This window comes from Diabrotica virgifera, chromosome 1, assembly GCF_917563875.1.
Source record: "Diabrotica virgifera virgifera chromosome 1, PGI_DIABVI_V3a".
In the NCBI taxonomy this organism is placed as follows: domain Eukaryota; kingdom Metazoa; phylum Arthropoda; class Insecta; order Coleoptera; family Chrysomelidae; genus Diabrotica; species Diabrotica virgifera.
Genome location: NC_065443.1, coordinates 84,977,686 through 85,005,028, shown reverse-complemented (window position 1 = coordinate 85,005,028; position 27,343 = coordinate 84,977,686). Strand labels below are relative to the sequence as shown.

General features: G+C 33.3%; 1 protein-coding gene across 2 annotated transcripts in view; it reads left to right on the top strand.

Moving 5' to 3' along the window:
- LOC114335725 (solute carrier family 2, facilitated glucose transporter member 1) overlaps positions 1 to 27,343 on the top strand; it is a 508,422-nt gene that overhangs the window by 79,315 nt on the left and 401,764 nt on the right. Inside the window, exon 1 of one of the 2 annotated variants that reach the window (XM_050657349.1) lies at positions 11,853 to 11,948. The exons of the other annotated variant lie outside the window; for it this stretch is intronic. Coding sequence (XP_050513306.1) covers positions 11,868 to 11,948 — 81 coding nt within the window. The 5' untranslated portion in view covers positions 11,853 to 11,867. Of the gene's footprint in view, positions 1 to 11,852; positions 11,949 to 27,343 lie in introns of those variants that run through there. 2 annotated transcript variants of the gene reach the window in all.

Here is a 27,343-nt window from a genome sequence, read left to right as displayed (position 1 = left end):
TACATCATACCCTATTGATTCTCGCAGGATCTGATTTGGGTGGTTTTTTCGGCGAATTTTTCCCTGGCTTTTTCTTCTATTATCTCCAGTGCTCTTGCTTGCTTCAGGTCTCTGAACGGGAAGCGCGCAGCTACGTATCTGGGCACTTTTTTCTATATCTCTCAAGCATTTGTTATGGGCTCGTTGTATCTTCTTTCTGTTTGTTTTGCACGTGTGTCCCCATGCAAGCGATGCGTATATGATTATAAATAATATGATCCTAACTAGTTGAATGGAGACCAACAGCCGATAAACGTAGCAGAGGAAGACCACCAACACTAACACCATGGCAAGACGACTTACGAAAGACAACAAAAAACTGGATACAGAAAGCCCAAGATAGAACACTTTGGAGACAAACAGAGGAGGCCTATGTCCAGCAGTGGATCGAGAGAGTCTGATGATGATGATGATGATGATGATGATGAATATGATGCTATTTATTAAGCTGATCTTTGCTTTTGTTGCTAATTTGCTTTTGTCGTGTGAGTCCTCTAATGGCCGCTCTTGTTGCGTCGGTCTTTTGGATTGTTTACATGTGGTGTAAACGGTAGGTCTTTATAAAGTGTAACTACTAGGTATTTGGCTTCGTTTTTCTATTCGTTGGGTTGTCTTTAAGTACTATTAATTATTTATAGCGGAATAGCGGAGTCTGGACAAGAATACAAAGAAAAGTAAAGGAAAGAGGTCTTTGCTGTATTTATTGACTATGAGAAGGCCTTTGATCGAGTACAACATCACAAATTAATTAAAATATTAAAGGATAAAGGAGTTGATAGTCAAGATGTACGAATCATAGAAAAATTATACTGGCGTCAAACAGCGACAGCTTGCATAAATGGAAAATCAACAGAAATATGCAAAATACAAAGAGGTGTCAAACAGGGTTGTATACTGTCCCCACTGTTATTCAATTTATATTCAGATAGAATATTTAAGGAAGCGCTGCATAATTTGGAATGGGGTGTGAAAGTTAATGGAATTCTGATAAATACAATCAGATATGCAGACGATACAGTTATTTTAAGTGATGATATGAATGGATTACAACACCTTTTAAATGCCATTGACAGGGCCGCCCAGAGCCAGGGCCGCCCAGAGCCAGGCCGGGCCCCGGGGATGAGACCCAGCCGGGCCCCGGGGATGAGACCCGGCCGGGCTCCGGGGATGAGACCCGGCCGGCCCCCCCCAAACCCAGTTGAACGAAAATTCCCAAAAATCTCATAAACTGGGATATGTAATAGTGAACACTCATGCTATTGACACAGGAAGGAAGAAAATTAAAACAGTTTTAACAATTAAACTTTGTTTTTAATTATTTACAATAGAACTGTTAGTTACAACATAACTTTTCTTGCTTTCATATCCGCAAAGTTTTGGATCACGTGGTCGAAATCAAGAGTTTTTGCAAGTTTCGACTCTATGCTTAACAGTCCCAAATCAGATAATCGTTGTTGACCCATAGTAGATCTTAGACAATTCTTAATTCGGCTCAAAACACTAAATGATCTCTCGGCCTGAGCAACGGATACTGGTAGGCAACGGAATATGCGAAGGGCAATGCACACATTGGGGAAAAGATTTGTCAAATTAAGGGACACGAGCTTGTTCAAAAGTTTTGCATTTCTTGCATATTGCCTTTTCCAAATGCATAATATTCCTTATAATAATTTCATAATTAAAACCGCAAGCAAATTCAATCTGTTGTAAAATATTTTAATAAAAGGAATTTTTTTAAATTTGCTAACGGCCGGGCCCGGGCCCCCTTGGGCCCCGGGCCCCGGGGATTTTGCCCCCCCTGCCCCCCCCCCTCTGGTCGGGCCTGGCCATTGACACAGTGGGAAGAGAGTTTGGCCTAAATATAAACTGTTCAAAAATAAAATACATGGTATTTAGCCGTTTGGCCCATCAAGATTCACGGTTATATGTTGATGGCCATATAATTCAAAGAGTACCCAGTTTTAAATATCTTGGTTGCCATATTACTGAACAACTAGATCCAGATAACGAGATAAAATGTAGAATCGAGATAGCCCGCACGACATTTTTAAAAATGAGGTCATTCTTCTGTAATGATACCTTGCAACTTCAACTTCGAAAGCGCATGATTAAATGCTACATTTGGTCAGTCCTCTTGTATGGTGTCGAAGCATGGACATTAAAAATATCCACCATTAACCGTTTGGAGGCCTTTGAAATGTGGCTGCACAGACGTATTCTGAAAATACCATGGACGGCTATGCTGACAAATGTGGCAGTTCTAAAGAGAGCAAATGCTACCCGCGAGCTGCTTGATAACATTAAATATAGAAAGATGGCCTATTTTGGACACGTAGTAAGGGGAGACCGGTATAATATTCTTCAACTTATTATGATGGGTAAAATCGAAGGACGCAGAGGAATTCTGGACAGGAATAAAGAAAGCAGAACACCTATTTAGAATAGCTCGAGACAGAGACAGTTTCGCCATGTTAATCCCCAACGTCAAGGGGACTTGAGAGGGCACGTTAAGAAGAAGGACAAGAATATGGTCTTATAATGACCGTCAAGAAGACAAAGTTTATGAGAATATCGAAAACTCAAAGGAATAACGAGAATCTCTTCATAAACAGATTCAATATCGGACGAGTCAATCAATATGCATACCCTGGAACAATGAACAGAATAGAAAAGGCTAGAGTAAATTTTAACAAAATGAGAAAAGTGCTCTGCACAAGAGATTTGACGTTGAAGCTAAGAGCTAGGTTGGCTTGATGCTACGTTTTCTCGACTTTGTTTTATGGAATGGAAGCTTGGATCTTGACTGCTGCATTAATGAAAAAACTAGAATCATTCGAGCTATGAGTGTACAGAAGAATTCTGAAAATATCGTGGACAGAACACGTCACAAACAAAGAGGTTCTGAGAAAGATGAGTAAAGAAATGGAAATCTTAAATACCATCAAAACAAGAAAATTGGAATATCTCGGACATATTACACAAGGAGAGAGATACAACTTGCTCCAACTCATTATGCAGGGAAAGATTCAAGGAAAAAGAAGCATAGGGAGACGCAGAATATCGTGGCTTCGCAACCTGAGAGAATGGTACGGATTTACGGATAATGTACATCAAATGAACTTTTCAGAGCAGCTGTCTCTAAAATCAGAATACCTGTGATGATTGCCGACCTCCGTCGCGGAGAGGGCACTTAAAGAAGAAAAATATATAAATATTACAGTAAATATAAAATAAAAATATATTATTTACCCTCATATTAGTTATATCACACTTAAAAATAGTTTTTGGACTAAGTGTTTTTAGAAAGTCAAAATGCAAAGAACAATTAAACTAATAAACAAGTACCTAATTAAATGCGTTTCCTAGAAATATTGTCTCATTCATAGTCTTTAAATGTTACAATATTTAATCAGGGCTAAAGTGTCTATTTAATCCTATTATAATTTGTCAATAAGCGTGATGAAATAATTGCTTACGTTTTTAATTTCATTTGGATTAGACACACCTCTTTCTACCTACAAATAGCACAGTTCGTAGGTCGTTGTTTGTAGATTGCATTAGAACATTCCTTATCAGCAAAAAATATGTTTTGAAATTGAAACTTGACAATCATCGTACTAACTGAAATTTAGACACGTGAATAATAATATAGAGACCATACTGAATTACATTGTGGAATGAATAGGTACAATTGCAGATACAAAAAAAAACACTTGATAAACAATCTACTAGATACTACATAAATAATCCGGATAACTAAATTATTTATGGTTACAAACCAGTACTAAAAATATAATGGTAGATTTTTTCTTAGAAAGTACTCCAAAAATCAATTTTGAAAAAGCAAAATGACACAATTTTAAAAAGCAACATAAAGTCTTAATTTTTCACTGGGGAAATTAGTCTTTTCGACTAAAATGCAATTTGAACAGAACAGGGGCCCTGAGGCCTGAGCTAAGCAGGGGCCCTGAGGCCTGAGCTAAGCTGGGACCCCCGAGACCTTAACATAAAAATTTAAATTATTAGTTAGGAAATTAGTTATTTCGGCGTAATAAAACCTAAAATGCCTAGGGGACCTGGGCTAAGCTGGGGCCCCCGAGACCTTTCGTAAAGATATAAATTGTTGCTGAGGAAGTTAGTTATTTTGGCGAAATAAAAATTAAAATGCAACCGGAATAATGGCCCCAGGTCCCAGCCCAGCTACTTTGTCTTAACCAATTTTCCCAGACCACAGCTGGTATGTGAAAGGAACCACATGGTACCACATTTTGAAAAGAAGGGTAAGGGTAAGATAGAATGAGCACATTAGGATCAGTCCCACCAGTACACTGACCAGCTTCACTGAGTGTGTTTGGCTCACACTGCAGTTGCTTAGGCACCTTAAGGTGCATTTACGTTTGCTTTGGGGCCAATCCATGCCAAGTGGTCCAATATAAATTAAGTTGGTTGCTTGACTATTTTTAATATTTTTTATTTTTCTACCTTTTAAACTTTAGTCTATAGAGACTACAGAATTCCATTTATTTTATTTTAAAAAAATTTAGTTTGCCGATGACGGCCATTTTTGTTAAAGCGTATCGATCATTTTCACGTAACACATGGCTTAGCTCTTTAGCCAATATTTTCACTGAGGTTTGTCCTGAGAACAATAAATCAAAAACCAAACTTTTTAGAAAAGTATGCTCTAAAAAAACGGCATATAGCATTATTTAATTTCAAACTACCCTTAAGGCCTTAAATGAATCTCAAAGTTTGAAAAGGTAAATTGATAAAATTCCATTTTCAGCATTTTTTAACAGCATAAGGCATGCCGATAATGGTTTGTAATTTTTTCTGCAAAAGACATACGTACATACTTTAAATAAAAAAGTTTGAGCTTTGAGACTTGAGTAAATTTTTTCAAAAAAAACTCAAAAATGTAATTTTTTGAAAAATCTCAAAGTTCGACCCCTTATATCTCTGATGGGCACGGATGAAAAAAATTTGAAATTTGGCTGAATGTTAGCCCCTAGCAAGTAGAATAAGGAGTACAAATTTGGAGTTGCAGACTTACCTCATTTAGGAGTTACAGGCCTGAAAAAATGGTCAAAAATTAAAATGGTCAAATTTGATCATTTGCGGACAGGGTAATTAAAATTCAAATAAACTGTCTAATGAAATAAAAATTAATCTATTTTCACCAGACTTCACAATAAATACAAATTTATACAGGGTGGGCCAAAGAAAGGAGTTCACCTTGATATTTGGCAGTTATTAGATTTTAAGGGAATGCCGAAACAGGTCGATTTTTATTTTTAAATTACAATTTTTTTATATATATTTCATACGTCTCCATGACGTGTCATCGTCAGTGACGTCATCCATCTGGGCGTGATGATGTAATCGATGATTTTTTAATGGGAATAGAGGTCGTATGTTATCTCATTTGAAAGAGTGTTCAATTATCTGTTCGGTAGTATATACAATAATATAATTATTTATACAGGGTGGCCAAAAAATAATTTTTGAATTAAATTAATTGACACAAAAAAAAGAATGTATGTAATTTATTTAACTCAAAATACATTTTATTGCGGTCATAAATTTAAAAAAATATTATTTGGCAAATAAACATTTCTTTTCGAAATCCACAAGGAAAAGAAAAAGGTTTTCCTGTAGTTGGCTGTATACCATCAATCACAAAATTGGAAAGAAATCCTTTGTAAAAGGTATAAAATTTTTTTTATTAAAAATCCCTTAAAAGGGCTACATCACAACAAAACGTTTTCGATTTTTTTAAAAAATCATCATCAGTGTTCGATAAACTGGATGCTAGCTGAGCCACAAAACAAAAATATTTGGGTAAAAACCCTTTACATAAAATATAGATGCCTTAAAAGTGCATACTTCAGTAAAAAGGCCTGTGATGGTCACATGGCAAACAGGATAATGCCCTAAGGTAAGGTATACTATACAGGTTTCCCAACACGTGGGATCCAAATTGAGTTGATCACATTTCATTAAGTCATTGAAATGTGATCAACTCAATTTGGATCCCACGTGTTGGGAAACCTGTATAGTATACCTTACCTTAGGGCATTATCCTGTTTGCCATGTGACCATCACAGGCCTTTTTACTGAAGTATGCACTTTTAAGGCATCTATATTTTATGTAAAGGGTTTTTACCCAAATATTTTTGTTTTGTGGCTCAGCTAGCATCCAGTTTATCGAACACTGATGATGATTTTTTAAAAAAATCGAAAACGTTTTGTTGTGATGTAGCCCTTTTAAGGGATTTTTAATAAAAAAATTTTTATACCTTTTACAAAGGATTTCTTTCCAATTTCATTTCTTTTCGCTTAAATTAAATGTTCAAACTGTCAAGAGGTAGGTGGGACGCTGTTTGTGATTTAATTTAAGCGAAAGGAAATGTTTATTTGTGAAATAAACATTTTTTGTATTTTCTGACAGAAGTACAATGTATTTTTTGTTGCCACAAGACCCCTATTCCCATTTAAAAAAATCATCGATTACGTCATCACGCTCTGATGGATGACGTCACGTAGTATGAAATATATCCCAAAAAGTTGCAATATAATAAAAATAAAAATGGACCTATTTCGGCATTTCCCTAAAATCTAATAGGTAACTATTGCCAAATATCGAGGTGGAATCTTTTCTTTGGCCCACCCTGTATAAATTTGTATTCATTGTGAAATCTGGTGAAAATACATTAATTTTTATTTCATTAGACAGTTTATTTGAATTTTAATTACCCTGCCCGCAAACGCTCAAATTTTGACCATTTGACTATTTGATTTTTGACCATTTTTCAGGCCTGTAACTTCTATATGACGTAAGTCTGCAACTCCAAATTTTTACTTCTTATTCTACTTGCTAAGGGCTAACATTCAGCCAAATTTCAAATGTTTTTATCAGTGCCCATCAGGGATATAAGGGGTCAAACTTTGAGATTTTTCAAAAATTTACCTTTTTGAGATTTTTTTGGAAAAATTTACTCAAGTCGCAAAGCTCAAACTTTTTTTTATTTAAAGTATGTACGTATGTATGTCTTTTCCAGAAAAAAATTACAAATCATTATCGGCTTGCCTTATGCAGCTTAAAAAAAATGCTGAACATGGAATTTTATCAGTTTACCTTTTCAAATTTTGAGGTTCATTTAAGGCCTTAAGGGTAGTTTTAAATTAAATAATGCTACAGGCAATTTTATTAGAGCATACATTTCTAATAAGTTTGGTTTTTGATTTATTGTTCTAGGACAAACCTCAGTAAAATATTGGCTAAAGAGAGAAGCCATGTTTTCCGTGAAAATGATCGACACGCTTTAACAAAAATGGCCGTCATCGGCAAACTAAATTTTTTAAAAATAAAATGAATGCAATTTTTGACTCTCTATAGACTGTTAAGAAGAACTTAAAAGGTAGAAAAATAAAAAAAATTAAAAATAGTCAAGCAACCACCTTTAAACCACTTGGCTTGGATTGACCCTTGGTAGTTCGCTTGGTTATTCGTTCACTACAAAGTAAGACCATTTACATTGTAGCGAACGGACGCATTCGTTGATGATCCGTCGACAATGTCAGATACAGATGAAGATGTATTCATTAGCGATGCCAATTTTATAATTATTACAGGACATGCTGAAAAAAAAAAGAAAGAAGAGAGTGTGGTGTTCACACAGGAGGGAAAATGCGTTTTCAAAAGGTTAAATATCAAACATTTTTCCGGACCCCCCTTGCGCTGGGGGTAGGGGGCCGCCAGATTACGTTTGCCCCGGGGCCTCCAACATCGTAGTTAAGGCCCTGTTAGATCACCAGTAAGCCCTTGTGTCAAAATATTTAAAAGTAGAATCAATACTCCTCTATCGATTCATAAAATGACATAAGAGAGAAAATCGTCTCAGCACCTGCGATTTTTTTACAAAAGAAAATTCAATTTTTACACAGATTTTCCTAGGAAACCCCAGTTTTTACATATTTTATTCTCCTTGATTTCATCAGCGATTCACAATTTGGATTCCGTAAAGGTCTAGGAACAAGGGAGGTACTATTCGCACTTAACGTCCTGTCGCAAAGATGTCTAGATTATGTAGACACCTTTTCATGAGCATTTTTCAGTACGTCAGAAATGATAGAAAAAAAGGCAAGTCCATGATAATACACATTTATGACATTTATTCTAACATGACATTTTAGTTGAATCTGACAGTTGCCACATTTTATTTGCAATTTGGCATAAAAACAAATCAATTGTGTTTATTGCCTTTATAAAATGGTATTTTCGTTGATTTGCATAGTCTTATAAATTGTACAGATTATATTCGTAGATATATTATATAATTCGTAAATAATTTTTTCTCCGATTAAAGCGCCATCTATCGACAACTAAATAACTAGAATAAATGTTATAAATGTCTGTAATCACAGACGTGCCTTTTTTTCTGTCACATACAATTTAATGCGTTAGAAAGAAATCGAAAAACTGTGACGCACTAAAAAATGCTCATGAAAAGGACTTTACCAAGAACTGTACTTGTGTTTTATAGACTATAATAAGGCTTTTGATAGGGTTAGACATGAAGACATGATCAACTGATTGAAGCATTAGAAAAAAGAAGATTAGTCCTCAGAGATATAAGAATAATTTCAAACTTATACTATGGCCAAAAAGCAGTAGTGAGAATATAAGACATAACATCAGAAGACATAAAAATAAAAAGAGGTGTTCGATAAGGGTGTATACATTTACTTTACCATTATTATTTAATATATACTCGGAAGACATATTAAGTAAGGCAAAAATCCAAATCTGCAATAAAGATCTCGGGGTTCCATTTAAGATTTTAAAGTAACCCCCACCCTACCTCCGTGGGGAGTCGTGTTTGGTACCATTCGATAGATTTCTCAAAAACATTTTGAAAGTGTATTTTGCAGTATTTCGATCTGATGTTCATTTTGCGAAATATCGCGGGATTTATATTTAAAATTTTAAATTTACCCCCCACCCATCTCATTGGGGGGTCGTGTTTGGTATCTTTCGATAGATTTTTGATAAAAATATTGAACATGTATTTTTTAGTTTTTCGATCTGACGTTTTTTTCTCGAAATAGTCACTTTTTTTGTGAAACTTTGTGACTCACCCATTTGCTTACCCAGCTCAAATTGCCAGATTTTTGAAATATACACTCTTTCGCATGTACTTAAGGTTGATCTGAACCCCCCCAAAAATAAACTACACATTCAAAAAATTTGAAAAAAATTGAGAAGGTATATGTGATCACTAGAAGTATTTTGACAAATTTTGAGCAAACTTCATGTTTTCGTTTTCGAAAAAACTCAAAAAAACTCCTTTTTTTCAAGTATAAAGCGGGAAAACTAAACATACAATTTTGTTAATTTTCTTACAGCATAAAGATATAATCCTAGGAAATACTTATGAATTTTTTTAAAATTATTGAATATACAGTTTTGCCACAGTAGGAAAAAATAATATGTTTCGGCTTATAATAAAGCTACCGGTAAGAAATTGCATAAAATTTCAATAACAACATATATAAAACTGTAACAATGGAAAATATTTCCAATAAAATGTTGAATATTTTTTCCTAAACATATGAAAAATCTCGTTAAACAAGAATTATATCTTGAATTGCCGCTAAGAATTTGTACCTCCATGACATGGCGCCATCTACACCATCGGTAATATTTATGTTCGATAGATAGCAGTGCCTTCTGCTTCAATCGCGTCACACACTAACAGCGTTGCCATATCAATTACTTTGTACAACAAAATGTTTTAATGTTAGTAGGTAATATAAGCCTACTACTATAACGTCTATTTATAACGCATCAACGTGACCTTCTGAAATTAATTTAACCCTTAACTACAGACATACGGTATTTTTTACCGGCGGGCATTCCCAAAATGTGGATTTCGTGGTAACCTCACAACTTACAAGTTCATGTGTCTCTGTACCTCTCGGGCAGTTTGTATAACAATGCTAGTCAAAGCGTGTATTGTGTATTGTCAATATTTTCTTTTCTGGTACACATCAAAAATCTTAACCGGTAAAAATTACCGGATGTCTGTGTTAAGGGAGTATTTTTATATGAGTACTATATTTGTAAATCTGAAATGTTTACATTATTTTTTTGTGTTTTTGGGAAAAAAGTAAAGAAATGGACTGTGGAAGACATCCTGGACCTTCAATGAAGGTTAAATTTGAAGATAAAAATTTTGAGGCCACTTTGCAAAAATGGAATTGCCATTTAATTTTATTACAATTTTACCCCTTGCAGATTTTTTTTCATGGATGTAAAAATTTTCGTGGATGCTATTTTATATTTCCTTTGTGATTCTATGTTACGTTTATTTGTTAAAAAAAAGTTTAAATTTTTGTCCATAGCATTTATGGCCGTTTGTTTCAATAGACCAAAAATGTTACCAAAATTCGGGTTTAATAGATTATTCTTCAAAAATCTTGTACTATATTATTAAAATCACTCATTTTACCATTTTTCCCATATCTAGAGACTCCGTAAAAACACATAATGCAAAACGTTTTTGTTTTTTATTATTAACTTTATATTTTGACCCTATTTTATAATGACCGGTAAAAAATACCGGGAGTCTGTAGTTACGTGATAATATTGGGATGTCTGTAGTTAAGGGTTAACTACTTACTTTTGTTGAAATATTTTCAGTCCCCTTGGCCGTATTAGATTTTGATATATTTAGGGCCGGTACTTTCTGTTTCGATTAAACCCGAGTTGGCAATTGGCATTTTAATGTTTTTAAGTACCATAAAGTTGTCTTTTTTCTTTGTATTTTTTCATGTATCTCTGAAGAGTATTTGACTAAATTTTAAATTGGAATTGGAGCATAGTCTTCATTTGTCTTCATTACCATATCTTAATCTGACAATTTCGAGTATTTTTAAGGATATACTTTTTTTTCGGGCCCCCTTTAACGAACTTCCCTGTGTAAAGAGCCAATATATGGTACGTGACAATATTCTACGAGACAAATAAAATAATGGAAAACAAAATAAATGCAATGGAAATTATGTTTTGGGGAGCTGCACAGCTGCAGATTAACACTCATGGACAAAATGAGAAATGAACGAATTGTAGAACTAATGAATGTGAAGGAGGCACTAAAGGATGAAATAGAAAAAAAAAACAACGTTAAGACAAACAAAAGAGCAATGAAAAAAAATACCTCCCTGAAGAAGATATATACCTAGGTACGGCAAGAAGAAATGGTGATTGGGATATGATAAACGGAATATGCTAAATGTAAAGCATCAGATAAGTAAGGAATTAAATAAGTTAAATATGTGGTGCTATTATAAAAACTATTTCCCATATAAATAATTAATCATTATAAAAACTATTAAAAATTCATTAATAAGCAGACATAAAATTTGATTAACACACATATGGTAATAGGGCGCTATAAAAAGTATTCACTTCTGTTGGCACTCCCAAAGTGCCACGTGCCGGTATAATTTCATCAACTAAAAAATGTTTCTGCACCAGTTCCTGGACCAACAAGCTGACAGATATTACATAATTGATCTGCTGCAAACAAAAAGTGTATCTCGGTTATTAAGCTCTCAATGTATTTACTATTGTTTACAAACACTACATACTTGGTTATCAAGGTCTTCAAAATAATTATTATTTTGCAGTTTTCCTGGTTCTTATTATAGCACAAGATTATCAATAAACTTAAAATAAACAGTAAAACTGAGTATTACGTTATACATTATCTTCAATCATATATTCAGTTTTAAAATAAGTATATAATAACTGTGTAGTAATAATGGGTGATTTTGATGAGACTACATCTTTGCTAGATAATTCCCAAAGGGGGAATTTGATTGAAAGAGCTGTTTATCCTAAGGTAAGTGTAATTTTTAATGCACCGATTGCCTAAAAATAAGATAAAAAAAGAAGTGTTGAAATACATACACAGCACACAGATTCTAAAGGTGCCGGTGGGGGATGGCGTCTATGCACAGTGGCACAGTGTGATAGTCGGTGTACGAGAGAGAAAGTATTCGAAACATAGGCGTCTTTTCACGAATTTCACTGGGGTGGCAAAACTTACCAGGGGGTTTGGGGGTAAATTAGTTTTTGTCTAGGTTTTAGGGGGAAAATTTTGTAAATTTTGATGCAAGAAGGGATTAACGCAATTTATACACTATTTTTTATAACTATACACACTAGCTGTACACATCCTGATTTTCGATTTTTTACAATATCTGCCCCAACCTTGTGTATCAACCTAGGATTCCACTGGATACAGGTCTAAATCTTATAAATTCAATACAATAATTCAAATCTTTAATAGGCTCTTATTTACAATAGTATTTTAGTAAGATAAGAGAAACAATGTGTGTTTTAGAGGTGATGGATTCAAATCTAACTTAAATGAAATCTCCTTTTCCGGATATTAAATACATCACACTTTCAATATCGACTAGGATTTTCCTTTCAATGGCTAAAAGTCCAAATGCAGACATTCTTTCCTGGCCGCTAGCGTTTCTGGTGTAGGTTTTTAATCTTCTCAGGCATGAAAAGGTCCTTTCACACCCAGCTGAGTTTAGTAGCATCGTGAAAAATAGCCTGAATATTTCAAACGTCATGGGCAAGACATTTCTTAGAGCCTTTTCTACAAAAACTGATGATTTTTCTTCAACTGTTTTGTTTATCATTTCTTTCATGTTATGAAAAATTTTCATTTCGCAGAAAAGTGACTCCTCATCCAAAGAGTAGTATTTTGAAACAAACTTGATGCTTTCCTCCACTTCTTCATGTCTTCCCAACAATTGGCTCAGGTGGTTAAGTACATCCAAATTGTTTTCCTGCAGCCTATTTTCAATTTCCTGTTCCAAAGTGTCAAGGAGTGAAAAAAAACGGTAGCTTTTAGGTGCTCTTTAACCGTTTCAAATGGAGCTTTAGAGCCTTCGCCAAGTTTAGCTGGGATTTTTCCTCTCCTTGGGGGCTCCCCTGGACGAAACCCACATTTTACAGTAATTTTAGAGCAGTAATCAAACAGCTTGTCAAAGTATTGGTCTGTCCTAAAACTTTGTAGTATCTCAATTGTGCTGTTCTTGACTGATTTCAGAACGTCAAAGATCAGGCTGACTGATTGTAGTGTTTTTGACAGTATGTCACATTGTGATAAGACCTGTTTCAAGAGAAGAAGATTGAAGACGAAGTTGAAGTCTTCCATGCTTTTCAGCAAAGCGCTGGCTTGACCACCAGTGTCTGGGTCAGTAGTTTCGATTTCTTGTAGAGTCGAAATTGTAGCTTCGAAGGTGTCCAGCAATGAACGTACAGCTTCGACTCGGCCGGCCCATCTCGTGTCACTTAACGACTTTAAAGTTTCCTTTTGAGCAGCAAAACCTTTTGAGCTTCAATCTTTGGGGTGGCAAAATAGTAGGGCACAAAACTTTGGGGTGGCAGCTGCCACCCCTTGCCACCCCCGAATTACGCATATGATTCGAAATAATGAATAACAAATAATATAAAATTTGTTATTTCAATATTTTGAATACTCCCTCTCTCTCATACACCGACTATATACTGTGCATAGACGACATCCCTCACCAGCACCTTTAGAATCTGTACATTGTACAGTTATATTAAAAAAAAAAGGGTACAAGTATTAGAAAGAGAAGTTAACGTCATCCTATTTGTGTAAAACCGGCTGGGATTTTTGGAGGTTATCAAATGTCACAGGTTATTAAAAATATAAATCATTGGCGTTGAGCATTAATTAGACGAAACCATTTATTCAACAATTATATAAAGAATAATTTTAATGACTGTTACAAATAGAATTTAGTATTTGGTGATAGAACCGTCTGCTTCTATAACTTTATTTAGTCTATTTGGCATACTTTGAATTATATTAGATATCATATTTGGATCAAGATCTTCCCAGCACTCTAAGATTGTATCCCACAATTGATCTGAATTTTGTGGCATAAAATTTCTTTTATATATTTTTTTAACAAATATGCCCCAAATGTTTTCAATTGGATTTATATCTGGACTGTGCGCAGGCCATGGCAATACTTCCAGGTTTTGCGTTTGAAACCAATTCCTTACGGCATGGGCAGTGTGGACTGAACAATTATCTTGTTGATATATAAAAGTATTATTAGGATACAATTGCTCAATAGAAGGGAGCATTACGTGTTCCAAAACGTTAATGTAATTGTCGGCAGTAAATCTTCCCTCTAATCGCCAACAAACACCAGGTCCATGTATACTAATCCAACCCCATACATTTACAGAAAAACGTCCAGATTTATTATGAGAGTGAATATATCGTTCTTCAAACCTAGTATTGGCTGGACGATAAACACGGATTTGACCGTTATAGGTCGACTGAAAAGTCTTTTCATCAGTAAAAATGACGTTGTTCCAAAATTGTGGGTTGCGGTAAATATAGTTTAGTGCAAATATTACTCTTGCTTGCCGATGTTCAACAGTTACTAATGGTTTTTTAGCAGCTGGTCGGTTTTTTAATTCAGATTCATTGATCCTTCTGCTTACAGTAGGTTGGGCACCAGGAAATCCCGTATGAATCCTTGAATTCTTCGACGTCGCAAATGGATTATCTCTTAAGAATTGAACTAAAACAGCATCTTGTTGAGGAGTGGATACTTTGGAACGCCCTGAACCAACTTTTCTTTTTAATGATTGTTGTTGGACTCATCGTTGCTTAATTCTGAAGATTGTTTTCAAATTTCTATTATAGAAATTTGCTAGCGCACGAATTGACCATCCTTCTTCCATTTTCGTAATTATTTGAGCTTAATTCTGAAGATTGTTTTCAAATTTCTATTATAGAAATTTGCTAGCGCACGAATTGACCATCCTTCTTCCATTTTCGTAATTATTTGAGCCTTTTCAATCTCACTTAAATGACGAGGCATATTAATTTTTTAGTGTACGTAACGTTAAACCTTCTATCAAATTAAACGTCTTTGACGTCTATGAGTTGCATTTTTGATCACTTATGACATTTGATAACCTCCAAAAATCCCAGCCGGTTGTACACAAATAGGATGACGTTAACTTCCCTTTCTAATACTTGTACCCTTTTTTTTTTAATATAACTGTACATATTTTGAAAACAGCTGTGTACCTCGTATGTCTACGTCATATTTACAAGTTTTATTTTCATGATTGAAGTTTACAAATAAATGTTAACATTCAATCTTCTTTTTCTAAAGGAAAGAAAATTAGAGCAGATAGAGGAATAGAAAAAGTAAAACTCTATGTAGGTAATTTTATGTTGTTTTACAAAATTACTTGTGGTTTAAAAGGGGTCTGAAACAGCTTTCTTGTGGCATGTCTAAGTTAAATATTATTATTAGTTCTGGGCTGATTATCGGAGAATAGGCCATTTTTGGGAAAAGTTATTTACCAGCAATTTTATTGCTGGAATCGAATTATAAGATCCTATATATTAATAATATAGGTATGCAAAGTCCTCAGATAGTGTGCTACTTTTTTTATAAACAAAATGGCGCCCGAAAATCGTGTTTTTTTCAATTATTGCTCTATAACTCTGAAGATTTTAATTTTACAACAAAAACACTCAAATAAAAATTCACCGTGATTAAATTCTGCCTAGAGACGTGTTTTTCCCGATCTGATCCGATAAATTTTCCTCGGAAAATGCGGGTTTTCCCAACAAAATCTTTAATTTTCAAATAAAGTTTTAGATAAGTAATTATCTACCAATATTTAAATAATTTGGTGACTTAAAATCCTTCTTGGTTTAGATTATAGTTCCAGAAGCTGATGAAAATTAAACGAATATTTTAGCAACAATTCAATTGTTAATTAATAATTTACGGTCGCAATAATAACCAAAATAATTATGATACACTGATCAAACTTTGAAATCTTATAAAGATGAGATGCCTATTTAACATTTTGTCGACAAAATATAAATTTTTTATTTTTTTGCATAATCTTTAAATGTTTAAAAAAATAGTTATAAACAAATTAACGTTTCTCAAAAAGTTTTTATTATATTGTAATTTTAAAAAATAGCTAAAATGCGCATTTCAAATATCTTGAAAATGAATGCTTTAAAACTTTTTTATAACCATTTGCAAAAAAGTTATGAAACAGCAAAGTAAACATACGATTACTACGGTGTTTATAATTTTTTTTAATTCTTTCAAAGCGTAGAAGTGAGTTTAAAGTACAAGCTAATTATTTACAAAAAATATCGATTATCAGTTTAATGGTTATATTTTAATTAAAGATTATAAATATATTTTTTTGTAATTTACACGCGCGAAAGTAGAATAATACAGCACTGTAGCTAAAATTTTCGCTCGGAGCGACGACCGACCGCGCGAGACGTACACTTTTATAAATAATGTATGCTGCGTGTCAGTCGCTTCGAGTGAACATTTTAGCTCCGACTCTGTATCAGGCCTACTTTTGCGCTAAAAATTACAAAAAAAAATTTTAATCTTTGATTAAAATATAACCATTGCACTAATTTTTGACATTCTTTGTGAGTAATTAGATTGTACCATAGACTCACTTTTAAGCTTTGAAACAATTAAAACAAATTATAAACAACGGAGAATTCGTATATTTACTTTGCTGTTTCATAACTTTTTTGCAAATGGTTGGAAAAATTTTTTAAAGCATTCATTTTCAAGACCTATGAAATACGCATTTTAAGTATGTATTTTATAAAATTAGAATATATTTTTTTATGACAATTTTTTTTAAACATTTAAAGATTATGCAAAAAAATGAAAAATTTATATTTTGTCGACAAAATATTAAATAGGCATCACACCTTTATAATCTTTCTAAGTTTGATCAATGTCTCATGATTATTTTGGTTGTTATTGCGACTGTAAATTGTTAATTAACAATTGAATTGTTGTTAAAATATTCGTTTCATTTTCACCGGCTTCTGAATTTATAATCTAAACCAAGAAAGCTTTTATTTCACTATTGCTATAAGCTATATAATTATTGATAAATGATTATTGGCTCAAAAAATTTATTTAAAAATTCGAGATTTTGTTGGGAAAAAACATGCTTCTATGTAGAATTAAATTGGGGTGAATTTTTATCTAACATTTTTTTTTCATTAGTAGTTCCAAAATGACACAAAATCTAGGCATCGGATAAAAAAGTTTATTTGAAGAAAGTGTATTTTTTTGTTCTTCTTAATGGCGGTACAGGCTCGTTTTTTTAATATTGTATTTAATTACAGAGTAATTTCCACATATTAATATATTTTTCAAATTGGGCTCTGTACCGCCATTCTTTATTATATTACTAATAAGTGTGTCAAATATCTCGAAAAAATATTCAAAATTACAGCCGCAATCGCAATCGCTACAGCCGTCTGCTCCAACATTATTTAAATGCATTCATTTTTTTCGAATCCTGGAAAAACTAATAATAGTGTAGGAACTTCGCAAACTCGACACAAGTCCGGTTTTATTTTTTTCTGGTATATAAAAGGGAGCTTATAATGAGACTAACTTTTTCTTAAAAGATTTCGACCGGAACTCAACACCCATTTTCATCCCTTTAAAGGGGGTAATTTGTGGTTCTTGCGAAATGTAGCCCTTCCTGTACGTTTTTGCAAAAATTCCTTAAAAGAAATATGAAGAGAACATATTTCTTATAATTTATTGCGGGGGGCGTTTAGCGGGGGTGGCGCCCCGAATTTGATAAGTTTTTAAAAAAGATGTTTAAAAAAGCATATTTTTGCTTAACTGTAATGGGAATCAAGACGAGACCCTGCGACAATTAATCACAAATAAGTGGCTGAATTTTTGGTACAGGTTTATATTTGTGATTAACTGCCGCAGGGTTTCTTCATGATTCCCATTACAGTTAGGGAAAAATATATTTTTTTAAAACATCTTTTTAAAAACTTGTCAACTTTGAGGTGCCACCCCCGCTAAACGGTGGGTAATAGACATATGCTGTTGCAGAATAAATTGTAGGAAATATAGTCCTCTTCATATTTCTATTAACGAATTTTTTGCAAAAATATACAGGAAGGGCTACGTTTCGCAAAAACTACAAATTACCCCCTTTAAAGAGATAAAAATGGGTGTTCTGGGACGAAATCTTTTAAGAAAAATTTAGTATCATAATAAGCACCCCTTGATATACAAAAAAAAAAATAAAAAAATAAAACCGGACTTGTGTCGAGTTTGCGAAGTTCAACCTCTATTTCCTACACTATAAATATTTTTGAAAAATTTAAACGCAGAATGAAAGATTAAATTATTACCGAGGGCAGAAAGTCCCTTAGAATAAATAAAAAGTTTCTTTTGAATAAGATATTTGAACTTAACAACCACACTAAATTTTCTGTTTTTTTTTTCACCCCTGTAACTTATTAAAATCAACATTATAGAAGTTTTCAGGGACTTTCGGCCCTTGCTAATAAGGTAATCTTTTATTCTGCGTTTAAATTTTTCAAAAATACTTATTAGTTTTCTCAGGATTCGAAAAAAATGAATGCATTTAAATAGCATTGGTGCCGAAAGTTTGCGGCTATCCACTTAACGTTAAATTGTGGTGAGCAAAAATGCCAAGTGAAGGCGCTAGGTGTCGCATCAGTTATGTAGTCATATATGGAGCGAGTATATACAACCTATAACCATATGTATATTTTTTCGGCACCTACCGGCGCCTTTTTGAATACGGCGACGGGGGCACCGCCCCTCTTCGTCCTTATGGACGGCACGGCCCTGCTTAATCCCATATAAACATAACATTTAATTATCTTGTGGGTTGACGCGTTGACGGTCCTGAAATGCACATTATAAGCAGGCGTTTTTTGACGCAAACGAATAGGTAAATTGCAAGTCATTTGCTATTAGGATTTAGGTAACCAAAATTCCATTCTTAAAATAGCCAGTAAATACACAAACAATTAAGATATTTGATATTTGATTATATGCAAAAATATTCTTGCCAAACCATGTTCAGTGTCTAGGTATCTACACAGATCGTCATCAACAGTGTCGTCGTTTTAGGGCTATTTATCTGGGTCTCTCAGTTTTGTAATTTTTTTAAGAAAATGAAAATATTATTTATAAAGTACCAGACAAGGCGTACCAAAGAAGCTGACTATGGTTGCGCGAATGTGTGTAAACAATTATTATTCCTTTACACAAATTAGAATAGGAGGCAAAACTTCAAAGGCGTTCAGTGTAAACACCAGAATCAGACAGGGAGACTCGCTGTCCCCATTACTATTTAATCTAGCATTGGAATATGCAATGCGAACAATCTATACCAGAGTCAAACCAGACATAACTGCCAGAGGAGCAAAGATTGTTCTCGCATTTGCAGATGACGTAGATGCAGTAGCACAGACAACCAGGGCCCCCGTAACCGGGCGTGCAACGCGTGCGACGCACGCGGGCGCAAATCCAAAAGGGCGCCAAACCGAAGGTTTGGCAAATAAGAAATATTTATTTTAAACGAGATAATGATTTTTTATACAATTTTAATTTCAATTTTTTCATGAACATCATGGTTTTCATTTATTTTATATTTGGTGTTAATAATAATTATTACTGATATTTTATATTTAAAATAATATATGTAATATCCGAATACCTATTTTGCACTATGCGTAAATGATAGAATGAATTTCTTTTAAAGTAAAAAATAATATTGGGCATGAACGGTATAGTGCATAGTTCCAAATATTATTCAATAATTATGGACTGTATCCTATATTCCTGTCATAAAAAGCAAACAAGCATAAGTTTGCGATATGTAGTATTAAACGATAATTCTAAAAAAAGTTGAAATACAAGAGAGTTTTTTAGTTTTACCTAATATTTGACACTACAGGGGAAGAACTATTTAATTTTGTAGTTGAACCATTACAAAATTTAAATTTAAAGGCGCAAAATTTCGCGCAAATGTCTTTTAAATGCATTCATTTTTTTCGAATCCTGAAAAAACTAATAAGTATTTTTGAAAAATTTAAGCGCAGAATGAAAGATTGCAATATTACCGAGGGTCGAAAGTCCCTGAAAATTTCTATGTTTGTTTGAATAAGTTACAGGGGTGAAGAAAAAAAAAAGAGAAAATTTAGTGTGATTTTTAATTTCAAATATCTTATAAAGAACTTTTTTGTTATTCTAAGGGACTTTTGGCCCTCGATAATCACGTAATCTTTCATTCTGCGTTTAAATTTTTCAATAATACTTATTATTTTTCTCAAGATTCGAAAAAAAATTAATGCATTTAAAACACAGTGTCGCGAATTTTTGCTCCTACGCCCTTAATTATAAAAGACACGAGAGGTCAAGGGTATGATGACGGTGCCAATATGCGTGTATGATAAGAGTAGAAAAACCCTCGAGCTTTTTTTGTTCCACGCACTGCACATAGCTTAAAAGTACTGAATGATGCTGCTAAAGTGTCAAATGAAATAGTAAACTTTTTTAATATTGTAGAAGAATTTTACGAATGTTTCTCTTCCTCCACAAATAGAAGGAGTATTATAAAATTCATGTTCCTGAATTAAATCTAAAACCTCTAAGTGATACAAAATGGTCGAGTAAAATAAAAGCTATAAAGCTATTTAAATTTCATATAATTAAAATTTATGAGAATCTTATAGCAGATAATGATACCTTTAACTTAGAAAATAGACAGTATTAGAATAATGATCAAGTACTAAGTTCGTTAAATAGTAGATTTGACATAATGCCTGGTTATGATAAAGTTTTTGTTTTTTCAGTGATATTTTTACATTCATTAAGTGACGATGGATATTTTGAAAAACGGTCTTTCTCTTCAACAAAACCTAACTGATCCAGTAAAAACGGAGGCGGATATTGGTGCAACTGATTTATTTAGTGGGATAAACGCTTTAAAAATTATTTTCATTACTTGACTCATCAAATCCTCTTAATAGTCTTCAATAGATATTTGAAAAGATCTAACTTCATCTTTACCAATTATCACTATTTCAGTAAGACTTCTTTTCACTTTAACTGTGTCTGTTGCTTCCGTGAGAGATCATTTTCAAAATTAAAGTTAATTAAGAATTAAGAAGAGCTCGTCAAAAATAAAAAATTATAGATTTATTTCATAAGTGGATATAGTAGATTTAAAGGGCGATAAAATATGTGTCGCACGCGGGCACCGCTCAGCCTTGCGGGGGCCCTGCAGACAACACTGGAAGTTAAGGATATAGTTTCGAACTTTGAAGAAACAACACTAAACGTCGGCCTGACAATTAACGAAGAAAAAACTAAATACATGATCGTGTCAAGAACGGAACGACAGCGAATCAACATTACCATAAACGATCATGATATTTTGAGGTGGTAAAAGAATTCAAATACCTAAGAACAACAATTACCAATGCCAACAGAGAGGTTGAAATACGAATACTAGCGGGAATAAATCTTTCTTTTGCGTCCAACATCTAATGAGGTCAAAGCTTCTCTCAAAACGTGTCAAAATCCAATTGTACAAAACAATAATATATAGTGACATACGGAAGTGAAACATGGACATTAAAATAGAAAGAAATTTTAGTAGCCAGTAGAAATTTTATTAAGCTGGTTAATTCATACAATAATAAAAATCTTACCACAACGTGGTTAGACCACTACATAGTAAAATTACCACGGCACTCATCCTATCAGCCCCTTGGCTCCGTCGAAAGGGTGGACGCCTTAGTGCCTGTTTGTTAAATTCCTTTGAAACGTGTCATGTTACCGACAGTTGACGGAAAAAAACGCGCCCTTTCACAGGGGCTATAAATTTAGGGTTCGGCATTAGCATAAGGATCCTAAATCACAAATTGTTAGAGAAATTTCGCTATTTCACGTTGCGTTGATTCCCTTCTTTAGTTTCTATCTTTTTCTGTTACATTTTTCCATTTCGCAAAATGCGCCTCAAAACGCGCCTCAACACGCTCCATCGGAATTATTTGCTAAGTCTGGGTTTACTCGAAAACGGCACCGACAAACTGCGACCGTAACACTGCGATGAATGACGTCATAAAAAACTGTACCACGCAAAATAATAGCAGTGGTTTCCAAGGATGCGTTGGAAGCCACCGCTTGCTGAGTTTACACATTTCATTGCCCCAGTGAAGAACCTTCACTGCGGAAATTTTTCACCGTAATCTGACGTCATTCATCGCAGTGTTACGGTCGCAGTTTGTCGGTGCCCCTTTTGAGGAAACCAAGACTTTAGACCACAAAATTATCACGGCACTGACCGTACCTCCATTGCCAAGTTGGAAGGGTCCTGTTTCAGCTACTGATTTTCTTTAAAGTGTGCCTCATTTACGGACTAACGATGGGACAAAGCAAGTCAGTCCGCTTTAGCCATAAGTTAATACTAATTTTCGAGTTATTTGCGAGTGTATTATGTTTATTTTTCGACAAAAAAGCACGTTTTTAGACGTATTTTCACAAATAACTGAAAACGTAAGTATTTCATGGAAAAAAATATTCTTAGCAAAAATACAGCTTATAAAAAAGTGGAGAAGACTGCAAAATATGTATCAGCTTTAAATTTATCTACCCCTACTTCTGAGGTTTGGCAAATGATTAACACAATGAATGGGAAAAATAGAGAGATATTGCTGAGTCTTTTTTGCACTTGCTGTATTACAGCACGCGTTATTTTGACAGTAGAGCATGCGCAGATGTGATATCTGGCTTACGCTGCGTTATTGGAAATACGGCCTGCCGTTATTACAGGAGTCGTTACGCTGTGCGGTATTCGTTGCGCTATTTTGTTTTCAGGTTATGTTTGTTGTTTATCTTTCATTTAAGCCAAATTTATTCGTAATAATTTGCTAAAATGGGTACTTCAGACAGTAGCAAACGAATTAGATTTACGTCTGATGACGATTTGTGTTTATTAAAATAAGTTTTATGTCAAAATCCATTGACTTCTCCAGAAAATTTGACGTTAGTTCAGGAAAACATGAAGAGTGCAACAGGAAAATCTTTTATTTAGAAGAACATTCAAGGATCATTTGTTTCTCTTACTCGATATTTGGAAGAAAATACAAACCTTTCTTCCATCTAAATTAAATTCTGGATTTTGAGGACAAATTAGATAAACAACTAATCTTAATTGAGCCGTAAAATACCGCAACCAAAATGTTGAGCAATATCTGCATTTACGAAACGTCTGAGAAATGTCAATTCTGTCAAAATAGCGCGGTGTAAATAGCGCAACGTAGGCTGTGTTAAATTTGCAGTATCTCTCTAGTGCCTGTCGCTGTTACGCTGTGGGCTATTCGCTGCGCTATTTTCTTTTTATGTTATGTTTGTTATTTGTCTTTCATTTAAATCAAGTTTATTTGTAATAATTTTCTAAAATTAGTATCAGACAATAGCAAACAAATCAGATTTAAGTCTGATGACGATTTTGTGTTTAATAAAACAAGGTTTAGGTCAAAATCAATTGACCTATCCAAAATTTTTTTGGATAGGTTTGGATGTTTCTGGAGCTTTCAGCTCCAATTTACATCTTATTGGATCTGCTCTTATAACCATGCATTTTGTCTTTTTTTGAGGAAATTAGCATGTTACTTGGTAATATAAATATACCTATAGGTATTACTTAGCCATTATCAGTAGATATAATTACCCAAACGCAAGGATATAAATGTCCCTGGAGAAGAAATCGAACAAGTCATGCAATTTAAATACTTGGTTTGTCTGTTGAACGAGGGTTGGGACCCTGAAACTGAAATAAAGAGTAGAGTAGAACAAGCCCGAAATGCTTTTTTGAGGCTTCATATATTTCTGACTGATCGCAAGTTGGATTTCAACCCGAGATAAAAGATGCTAAAGTATTACGTTTGACCTGTTCTCTTGTATGGAATGGAAGCATGGACATTAATTAAAAGCCAGCCCCATTAACAAACTTACAGTCTTTGAAATGCGGCGCCTGCAGCGAATGCTTAAAATATCATAGACAGACAGACAGATAGGGAACTTTTTAATTATGTAAAAAGTAAGAAGACTGCATACTTTTAGCACATATTACGAGGAGAACGATATATTTACTACTTTTCAGCAACTGGTACTGGAAGGAAAGATAGAGGTTAAGTGAGGTCTAGGAAAAGATGTCATGCAAAAGATGCTTAGTTAATTTCATATTAAGTAAATAGTATTGCAACATCAAACAAAATATACAGTCATCAGAAGGGTCTGTAATTAACGAAAATAACTACCTAATTTTTTATTGAGATTATGGGGGCAAATAAGATAAATGTACAATATTTATATACAATCACAAAAAAAAAATTTCTCGTTAAATAATTTTTTTATTATTAATATTCAATGATTTGTTTCAAGAATTCAAATTAAAAGACAATATTACAACTACAATTATTATTCTTGCTAATTTAAAAACGAGTTTAGAAAATACTAACTTTAGTAAATTATTTTAAACTGTTAGCGTTGAATATAGACCAGGGCGCATCTGTAAAAATATTATATATTAGTACATTTCGACGTTGAGAGGTGACTCAAATTTTTTTGCAGAAATTGCTTGAAAATAACTCAAATAATAATATTTGAGTTATCCTCCCTCTCAAAAAGGTCCGGAACATTGTTTAAATAATTAAAATGTCAAAAAATGAAGGAAAAATTTGATGTTTTTCTTGGTTTTTTGATTATAACTTTAAAAGTATTCATTTCCGAGAAAAGTTTTACTGACATAAAAGTTGCGTAATTAAATTTCCTACAACATAGAATTGGTTAAAAATTAATAAAATAGTCACCCTTGTTGCAAAATAGCAATAATTGCGAAAAAACCATACAAAAACAAGTATTCGAACTTTACGTTTTTCAACCATTTATGCTACACTTAGGATGTTCAAATTCACCCAGAAAAACTCTATGATACAGTAAAAGAATACTGTAAATTTCATTAAGATCGGTTTAATAGATTTTGCAAAATAAATTTTGCAATCCAGCTTTCGCAAAAAAAATTCATTTTTTCAAAATGTCACAGGACTGAAAATAAGGCAGATAGCAGGTTGAATTTTTTTTTACTTATAGAAGTGTACTGTAACTTTCATTTGCAATTTGCAAAATTCAAATCGATTAACTTCCACGGCGTCAGGAATTTTTTTAAATAAACATTAATTATTGGTGCTACGCGCAGGACAGCTGATAGTTTGCTCTGATTAGGCATTCCAATGGCCTTTTATAAATATTGATACATTTTAATTTTTATTACATTTCGATATAAATAAATAAATTTGTTTATTGCAAAATAAAAACACATACTCTTTCTTTTGAAATAACACTTTTTGTAGCAAAAACTTTCTTTGTTCATATCATATATTCTAACTTAGAGAATAAAAGTTTATTATTTTTAGACATATCGATACATTTTTGGCAAAGTAACGTAAGTGACATTTTATGTTTTTCCATTAAACTAAAGCTATTATTGTTTAGAAGGTAAGGTCGCCTCGTATTTCCGTGAGACTGTGTAAAAATATAATGTATCTGTAATAAAAGCAAGCCATAAAAATGAAAGCAAAAGTACCCTACCAGGAGTAGTTATTAACTGCAAAACTATCAATGACTAAGATATGTAAAATATAAAAGTTTTAAGGTTCTACATTCAGATGTTCCTGGTATGATATTTTAAAATATGGGCAATCACCCAGTTAAGTTTTCATCGAACTGTTGATCAGTCCACGTGGACAAAGAGCCACTCAAAAAATCGGATATTGCTGTTGTGACCAATCATAATGCGGTATCTTTTATCGGAAGAACTACTCACCCTTCGCTCAAGATATAACAATATTTGGCTGAGCGAGGCCATGCCATAAAATAGTTTATCACAAAGTGTCATCTTTCGGCTGATTGCAGCCGTCCAGTGGTGTGCACCAGGGACCCGGACCGTACCGCTAAAACAGAAAACCGAACCGAAACCGATATTTTTTAGTGGACCAGAACCGAAACTGAATCCTTATTTGATATTAAATATAATTTTTGGAACCGAACCGTAACACTTAATTTTTCAAACGGTTTTATCGGTTTTTTTCGGGTTTGTTGTTTATAATATTGTTATTTTTGTTTTTTTTTTATAAGTAAGTGCAAATAATTTTGCAGTGTTTTCCACTTTTGTTAATAAATAAAAAATACATTTCAAGATGTTTTATTATTTTTAAAATCAACTCAAAAACCATAAACAACAACTATGTTTTAATAATTTCTTCTTTTAATTCTGATCAACAAATGTTTCTGAAGTTGTTGAGGAAAATAATTTTTTTTTGTATTTCAGAATATTGTCAAATATTTTATTTAACTAAATCGATGTCGCTTTAGCAAATTCTAAAATAATAATTTTTTTTTATTTAAATTTATGTGTCTCAGCAGCAATGGCCATTTACACAAACAATATTGGTTATACAATAATTAATTACAATAAGGACTTAAAACTAATTAGGTATTATAACAGTTAATTTCTAAATTTTAAATAACATTACGTAAAAATTACGAAGAAAAAAAATTGGATATACAATCATTGGATACTATAGAGACGTACAACTAATTATAAAATTGCTTCGGTCTTCTTGGGATACTTCGGACGTTGTTTAGTCATAGTAGCAGTTGCATATGAACTAGTAAGATTACTGGAAGAATTGGGTCCAAACATGGTGTTGCTAACAGTGGGGGAACATTGATTTAAATTGTTACTCATGTAGTCAAAAGTAACTTGAATTTGTTTATATTAACGCTTTGGATGTCTGGAAATAAGTGATAACCTTGGATACATCACTGCAATACTGGTGGCCTAACCGTTGGCGTCCGTTGGGACGGGATAGCAACAGTGAAAAACTATTGACAGTTTGACACTGAATGGGTTTAAATTGGAAGATTATTAAGTAAAACATCTCTTACTCACTGAAGTTACAGCTTGTTCTTGATGATTAACACGTAACACAATTGTTATTAGTCACTATTTGAGCGAAAACTAATTTTAATAACTAGTATTTACAGTAATAATTACAAATTTCGGCACCAATTTACAGATCGATACATACACGTTCTGACGTTAGTTTGACAGATCAAATAATAAAATTAATCTATCCATTGTTAACTTTTGTACCTGATCAGTGGTCACTAATAGGGCTTTTCATTCACAGTCATTTGTTTCGAGCTTCTGTCATGTGTCAAATAATATTAATATATCTACGTCGTACGTTATTGGTATATGCCAATGATACAAACCAAAGACGTATGG